General features: G+C 40.9%; 1 protein-coding gene across 1 annotated transcript; it reads right to left on the bottom strand.

Annotated features, from left to right (window-relative positions):
- Positions 1–2,990: 2,990 nt before the first annotated feature.
- On the bottom strand, positions 2,991–7,112 carry LOC124658368 (probable sarcosine oxidase). The gene is made up of 2 exons (XM_047196721.1): positions 6,977–7,112; positions 2,991–3,814 (listed from the first exon to the last, which is right to left on the bottom strand). The coding sequence occupies exons 1-2, from the start codon at positions 7,110–7,112 to the stop codon at positions 3,096–3,098; spliced, it is 855 nt and encodes a 284-aa protein (XP_047052677.1). The 3' UTR covers positions 2,991–3,095.
- Between the last annotated feature and the right edge of the window lie 974 nt (positions 7,113–8,086).

The raw sequence follows: 8,086 nt of genomic DNA, 5'->3' as shown, positions 1-8,086 counted from the left end.
ATCAAATAAATTGCTAAATCCAAAAAATGTTTTATATATCTTCTAAACTGTTAACCTGGTAAGCGATGCACCAACACCGCTGAGCTCATCTTGATGAAGCTCTCAAATCACATGCTCTATGCTCTCAATTTGGAAAATCACCGCACGAGTTGTCAGATTCATATAGTGTGGTTTCTAATTAATAATTAATAGTTTCCATAGTAAAAGTGCATTTGTTGCGAGATAGTTTTATACATGTGTTTGTACATTATGATGTTATCAGAGCTAGAGCATATTCATGTATCTAGCTACCAACAGCTAAGGGATGATATTATTTTAATAGAAAAATGATGAAGCCTTGCATTTGTCTAGAATGATGTAAATAACAAGGAAACCAAGTGTTATAGTCTAGCAAGTAATTAAGTAGTGTATAATTGGGTAAGTAAGTGGTACCAATCTAGCAATAATTTACAAAAATAGGTTGCCAAAATATGTTAATGTTGGATGTAGTTTTTAAGTTCTTCTCGCGACTAAGCCAACAATGAAAAACGGATTAGCTTTTAGAGATACTAGATGATACCCCGCGCGTTGCCGCGGGAGTTGAAAGTTAACAAAAGTTGATATAAGGTGTATTGGTCTCCTTAAATATAATGAGTTACAACATGTAGCTCTAACTGAATAAATAAAACAAACTGAATGCAATTATGCTCAATGGTTCCAAATAATTGGTAATTAGTAGATGGTGCCTTATGTATATATTATCAGTGTCTTAGGATAGTTAGCTATACATGATAGTGTTAAACCTTGTTAAAGGAACAATGAGAAAACCCCTTGTAAGATGTATTATGTCCTAAGAGATCAGGCGGCAAATTTGACAACTTTGGAATCTGAGTGGAGTGGAACTATGGAAAACGAAAAAAATGAACATAATAGACTCATGTTAACTTCCATACCTTTTCAGCATATAGATTCTCATGTGCAACTGCATTTTTCTTCCACTTAGAAGTTTCAACGGTCATGGTATTAAGACATAACCTATCCCTTTCTCTACTATGCTGAATAATTCGTATTCCGGAGAGTGTAGCAAATAATCTGAGAACTGATCTCTTATACATAGAATGGTTTGCAGAACTAACAATAAAACCGAAGATTCATATAGAATCAAGATGGCGCAAGGAGCACCCAGCCTTAACAATCCGGGAAAGATTGAAAAAAAGAGGAGCCTGAATACAACATGTATTTGACTTATTTAGATGATGTGTTGCACAAAAGATTTGAGCCGAAACGACTTGCCAAATGATAAAATATTCAATGGTGACAAAGTAAGGAAATACATTTTAATTTACAGGAGATGGAAAATAAAAATTCTGCCAGGCGAATGAGGAACACATACTTCACTGCATGGCGCCAACAATAAGGAATTGCTACAGAGTTAGAGCTAGAGGCTAGAGCCTGAATGTTGTGAGATATAAAAAAGAGGACAGTAACACTCAGGAAAACACATTGAGTATTTGGTACAAATCAAGACGTATCTCTGCAACACTACATCAGTTCTTCATTGCAGTGCATAATCAAGCCAAGATCCTTTTGAGTGACCTGCTTATAGAAGGCTAATTGGAGATTTATCTTTCTTCCTTTGGACCTTCTCATTTGTGCCCTTGGCGCATATTATCTCTCCATCTTTACCAAGGAAATGCCACATATCCATCATCGGTCAGATTTAATAGTAAAAGTCAGCAGAACATCAGTCTTAGCATAAACACACAGATACTTCCTGAAAACAAATAAAGGAAGGATTGGAAACTGGGATACCTGGTCGTGTGGAAGCGGATAAAGGGAGTGCTAAACTCAATGAGGAGATATACATCAGGATTGGCTTCATAGGAACATACTGCACCGCCAATTCTACCTGCACATGTGAAATGCCAACACCAACAGCAGCTGCAGCGCATCTAAAAAAAGTGGAGGGTGGATACTCACATCGTAAATTAGGCTGGGATCATCATTATGCCCCTTCCTATCCAGTATTCCCGATCTCCTAACATCTCTGCCACCGATCACCATCAGATATTGTGCTACTGCCAGTTGACGATGAGGCATGGATGCTCTAGGCCCCTGCCGGCCACAACAAATGAGAAAGATAGTAAGAATCACATGACGAGTGTATGCAGGGAGGAGGGAAGGCGACGGGACGTGATCGGTAATCACGCGAAGCAAAATGTCTTTCTGTTACCCAGCATGCTAGCTGTTTGTTGGTGGCTGCGACCAGGTCTGAAGGATGAAGGAGAATCGAATGGATGTGTTCCTGGGGGAGGCAGGCTGCAAGGATCATGAGCTCATGATAGGCCGGCATATAAAGGAAGAATGAAAAATGGTACCGAGTGGATGCGTTATCGGAAGAGGAAGGGGATTAGTGGGATCTTAATCATGGTGCGGCGTTTGGCCAGCCCAAATTGATTATCAACATGCAGAGGGTCATTCAGTGGAGGAGGCCCCAACCATAGTGGGCCAGGGAGTGGAAATGACGGTGTTACAACACAATTGATGGAATGCAGTAAAGAAATCAAAGGAACGCAACACACATGACATAAGAATTGCTCTTGTCTGCCAAAACTTAGAGGGTGACGTGGCTGCACGAAATTGCAGAGAATTATTTGTAGTGGGGGCTTACTATTTAGAGATAGAAGATATCTGTTTCTTAAGCATCGAGGAAAATTCCATCGATGTCATCGCATTAATGCATATTATGGAACAGCCTCACCAAAGCCACACATACGGCACCACTATGTGGCATTGTCCTCTATATTAAATCAATATGTGTATATAAAAAATAATTATATTAATTTAGAAATACTCGTCGAAACAAATTATGTTCAAATTTTCAATATAATACTTAGTCAACTTTTCAAAAGTTTAATTAAGTGAATTAATATCCAAAACAAAATATTTGCGATATAGAAAAAGTATGTCACGTACGCTTTCAAAAAATCATGAAAATATTGACCATAAAATCACATAAAAGTTGTGCATATCACATTAACACTGGACAAGCTGTAACAAACACAAACCAATATCAATTGCGACGGTCGCATAAAGATCATTTTCATAATTTCATCTCAGAAACTCATGACATTCCCCATCGGGTTGCCCTTGAACCGGCCGATCCTGAAGTGTCGAAGCTCCACGCCGGCCTCCGCGGCCGTCCTTGCCTCGCCATCCAGCGCCATTTCGGCCAGGATCTTTCCTACCGCCAGCCCCATCTTGAAGCCGTGCCCTGAGAAGCCGGCACCGACAACCACGTCCATCCCGAACTCCTCCCCGCCCAGGAAGTCGATCACGAAGTCCTCATCCAGCGTCATGGAGTACATGCACGGCTGCCGGAGAACCGGCCCGCCGGCGGTGTCCACCATTCCTGGCATCACCTCGTCGATCCACCGCGCCACAGGATCCACCAGCCCTCCTTCCCCGGAGCCGATGGCCCAGTCCCTGCTGTCTGGGTCGCAAGGTGGCCCACCATGCCTGGCGATCTTGATTAGGCCAGGGTATTCCATCGATGGCGTGCTGTAGATGTACGGGTCACCATAGCTAGCAAATGTCGGAAATCCGGCCTCCGTCGTGAGCTCGTGCTCGTGGCCTGGTTTGACCTTCCAGTAGCATATGAGGACGTGGAGTGGCTGCACGGGAAAGTCGGTTCCGGTGACGGACTTCACCAACTTGCTCGTCCACGCGCCGATGGTGATGATGCACTTGGCTCCATGGAACTCCTCGCCGCTCGATGTCCGAACCACGATCGTTCCATCTCCTGGCCAAAAGTGAGTAAGGAATTCGATCAATTTCGGTTAGTCGATGAGTTTCAGTTCGTGTAGTACATTGTGTTATCTTTTTAGCTATGATGATGCACAGTGCAAGTCTGAAAAGATGCTTTAATATTTATGTATTTCACTCCTTTTATAGAGTATCATAGATTCAACAAACAAACAAAAATGCGATGAGAATATTTCTGAAGCTCTAGTTTCCTCTAGTTCAGAATACTTCCGGGTCTCATATAATTTGTTAACAATTAATTAAATGTATTTAATAGCTAGGAGATAAGTACTCCTATCTGATAGCTGCTCGCTCCACTGGTGGCCTGCAGGTTCCATTATGCGCACCAAACAAAATCATGAAGTACACTACATGTCATGAGGCAAATGGGAGTATAAAGACAAGATGCATGGATGCTTATTTCATTATTATCATTTTGGACAGCTGCGGTCTCTATTTTTCTAATGAAAAATCATCTTGGACAGGTATGATTCAACTAAAAATTAAGTGTAAGAATTAGACAATATTCAAAGAGACATTTGCATGTAGCGACGTATAGGTACAGGTACATCAGCTGAACCAAACTATGATGCTCAAAGCGTCACAGCTAGAGAACAACGACAGTTCATATACGAGTAAATTAAACGGTTTTGCTAATTCCAAGTTGCCTGGTTTTTATTAGATCCCCGTTTTTCAGCTTTAAGATTCGTGCAAGCGAAGCCCACCAGCCAACTCTGTTTGCTCTTTTGCTCCGGTCGGGCTTTTTATTTTGGGCTGCCCGTTTCTCGTTTTGCATGTTGGGCCCGTTTTCTCGTTTCACATGTTGGGTTGCCCTTTTTTTTGCGGGCCTGTGTTTGTTTTGGGCTGCTCGTTTTTGCATTTTTGGTCTTGGACCGTTTTTTTTTGCACCTGATGGGTCTTGTATTGTTTTGTCCCCCATTGGGCTGGGGGTCTGTGTTTGTGTTTTTTTTTATTGCTGCTCTTTTTATTTTGTGTTTTTTTGCGGGCCATTTTTTATTACTTTGACTCGTTAAATATTTTTTGGAATTCCCCTAGTTTTTATGTTTTATGTAATTTGTTTTGTACTTTTTAGCAAAAAAAAATTTGATTTTTTTTTGAATGGATGTTAGTCCTAACACAAGGGACATCTAATGAAAATTAATCCATTGATTAATTAGTTTCATTTAGGATTTGATTTTTTTAGAAATTGTTCTGAATTTCTATCTGGTCAGTTGCACATGGATTGCAAGATGATTATTTCTATCTGGTAAGTTGCATTGCAAGTAGCTTGGGTAGCTCTGCATGTTAGTTTTTTTTTCATGTGGATCTGCATTTTTAGAATTTTTCGGTTTTGCATATCGTTTTAGTAGCATGTGTGTCGCAACTCGGTTAAAACCTCAGTTTCATGTGCGTTGCAACTACGGATTATACCTTAGGTTCATGTGTGTCGCAAGTGGGGTTAAACCTCAGTTGCATGTTGGTTGCAACTGAGATTGTTTTCGACTGCATTCTATGCTGTTAGTTGCAACTTGGTTAAACCTAAGTTTTGGGTTTCCAAGCGGGTTACACCTCTGTTGCAATGGGGTTGCAACTCGGTTAAAAATCTCAGTTTCATGTGGATTGTAATTGGTTTGTAAAAATCTCAGTTGAATGGCGGCTGCAACTGAGATTTTTTTCCGTCGCATTGCATGTGGGTCGTAAATGGCGTAACTTGCATAGCCGATTTTTGCAATTGGGTTACACCCTCTGTTGCAATGGTTTGTTACCCGGTTAGAACCTTAGTTTCACGTGCGCTGCAACTAGTGGTTAAACCCTCAGTTTCATGTGGGTCGTAACTAGGTTTGTAAAACCTAAGTTGCATGTCGGTTGCAACTGACATTTCTTTTCATTTTTTGCAATTGGGTTACACCTCAGTTGCAATAGGGTTGCAATTGGGTTAATAATCTCAGTTTCACGTGCATTGCAACTAGTGTTAAACCCTCAGTTTCATGTGGGTCGTAACTAGGTTGTAAAACCTAAGTTGCATGTCGGTTGCAACTGACATTTTCTTTTTCATTTTTTGCAATTGGGTTACACCTCAGTTGCAATGGGGTTGCAACTGGGTTAATAATCTCAGTTTCACGTGCGTCGCAACTAGTGGTTAAAACCTCAGTTTCATGTGGGTCGTAGATGGGTTTGTAAACCCTAAGTTGCATGTCGGTTGCAACTGACATTTCTTTTCATTTTTTGCAATTGGGTTACACCTCAGTTGCAATGGGGTTGCAACTAGGTTAATAATCTCAGTTTCACGTGCGTCGCAACTAGTGGTTAAAACCTCAGTTTCATGTGGGTCGTAGATGGTTTTGTAAACCCTAAGTTGCATGTCGGTTGCAACTGAGATTCTTTTCCGTTGCATTTCTATGTCTTGTAAGTTGGATGTGGGGGTGCAACTGAGATTTTTTCTATGCTTGGAAAAATCAGTTTCATGTGGGTTGTAAATGGCGCAACTTGGATAAACCATTAGTTGCATTCTATGTTTTTTTTTGTTTTTGTTTTTACTAAATGATGGTGAGCAGTCAAACTTTCGTGTTTGTGGCTTAAATCACCCAAGAAGAGTTAGAATGGTAGTCCCCGCTCTTTTGTACCGTAAATGTCGCAATTCGGATAAACCTCAGTTTCATGTGGGTCGTAACTGGATTTTTTTAACCCCTCAATTGCTTTGTTCGCTGCAATTGAGGTTTCTTTTTCCCGTTGCATTTTATGTTTTGTTAAACCTCAGTTTCATGTTTATCGTAACTGGTTTTCTAAACCATCAGTTGCATGTCTGCTGTAATTGAGATTTTTCCCGTTTTGCATTCTATGTTTTAGTTGAATCCCAGTTTATGAACCCTCAGTTGCATGTTGGTTGAACTTGAGATTCCCCCGTTGCATTCTATGTTGGGGTAAACCTTAGTTTCATGTTGGTCGTAACTTGTTTTTAAATCCTTAGGTTTGCATGTCGGCTGCACTTGAGGTCCAAGCGAAAGAACTTAACGCGAAAAGTCCTGACAAATGATGATTGAGACGAGATTCCGCATTTTTGAACCAAGAAATGTTTTTTGGTATCCACTTTTGTGTGCTACAACTAAGATTTTTTCGGCTGCATTTTATGTTGTCAGTTGAATGTGGGGATGCAAATCCGCTTAGGGAGGAGAGAAGGGTGCCGAGCTCGCACTGATCTTCTCGCTGCCTCGCCGCCGGTGGAGGTTGGGAACTGTTGTGGAGGGGAACGGAGCAGGGGACAACGCCCAGTTCCTCTTCTGCCTTGCAGAGCCGCCCATGGAGGAGAGCAGAGCAGTGAGGTTCTCCATCGCGCCAGCAGCCGCGTCAATGGCCGCCTCACCATTTGTAAACCGATTGAAACCTCAGTTTCATGTGCGTCGCAACTGGGTTTTTAAACCCTCAGTTTTCATGTGGGTTGGGTTTTTAAACCCTTAGTTGCATGTCGGCTGCAATTGAGATTTTTTCCCCATTTTGCATTCTATGTTTTGGTTTAAACCTCGGTTTCAAGTGGGTTGTAACTGGGTTTTTAAACCATCAGTTGCATTCTATGCTTTTCGTTAAACCTCAGTTTCATGTGGGTCGTAACTGGTGTTTTGAACCCTTAATTTGATGTCCGCTGCAATTGAGATTTTTTACCCATTTGAATTATATGTTCTGGTTTAAACCTCAGTTTCAAGTGGATAGTACCTGGTTTTTTAAACCCAAAGTTGCATGTCCGTTGCAATTGGGATTTTTTCCCCATTTGAATTCTATGTTCTGGTTTAAACCTCAGTTTCAAGTGGGTAGTACCTGGTTTTTTAAACCCAGAGTTGCATGTCCGCTGCAATTGAGATTTTTTCCCATTTGAATTCTATGTTTTGGCTGAACCTTAGTTTCATTTGGGTTGTAACTGTGTTTTAAAAACCCTCAGTTGCATGTCCGTTGCAATTGAGATTTCCCCATTTGCATTCTATGTTTTGGTTTAAACATCAGTTTCATGTGGGTCGTAATTGGGTTTTCTAAACCCTCAGTTGCATTTCTGCTGCAATTGAGATTTTTTTCCTTTTTGCGTTCTATGTTCTGGTTTAAACCTCAGTTTCAAGTTGCTTGTAACTGGTTTTTTAAACCCTTAATTGCATGTCCGCTGCAATTGAGATTTTTTTCCCATTTTGCATTCTATGCTTTTGGTTAAACCTCAGTTTCATGTGGGTAGTAACTGGTTTTTTAAACCCAGAGTTGCATGTTGGCTGCAATTGAGATTTTTTTTTCCCATTTGCATTCTATGTTCTGGTTTAAACCTCAG

This window comes from Lolium rigidum, chromosome 1 (genome assembly GCF_022539505.1).
Source record: "Lolium rigidum isolate FL_2022 chromosome 1, APGP_CSIRO_Lrig_0.1, whole genome shotgun sequence".
Classification (NCBI taxonomy): domain Eukaryota; kingdom Viridiplantae; phylum Streptophyta; class Magnoliopsida; order Poales; family Poaceae; genus Lolium; species Lolium rigidum.
This window is presented reverse-complemented; position numbering and strand designations above follow the sequence as displayed.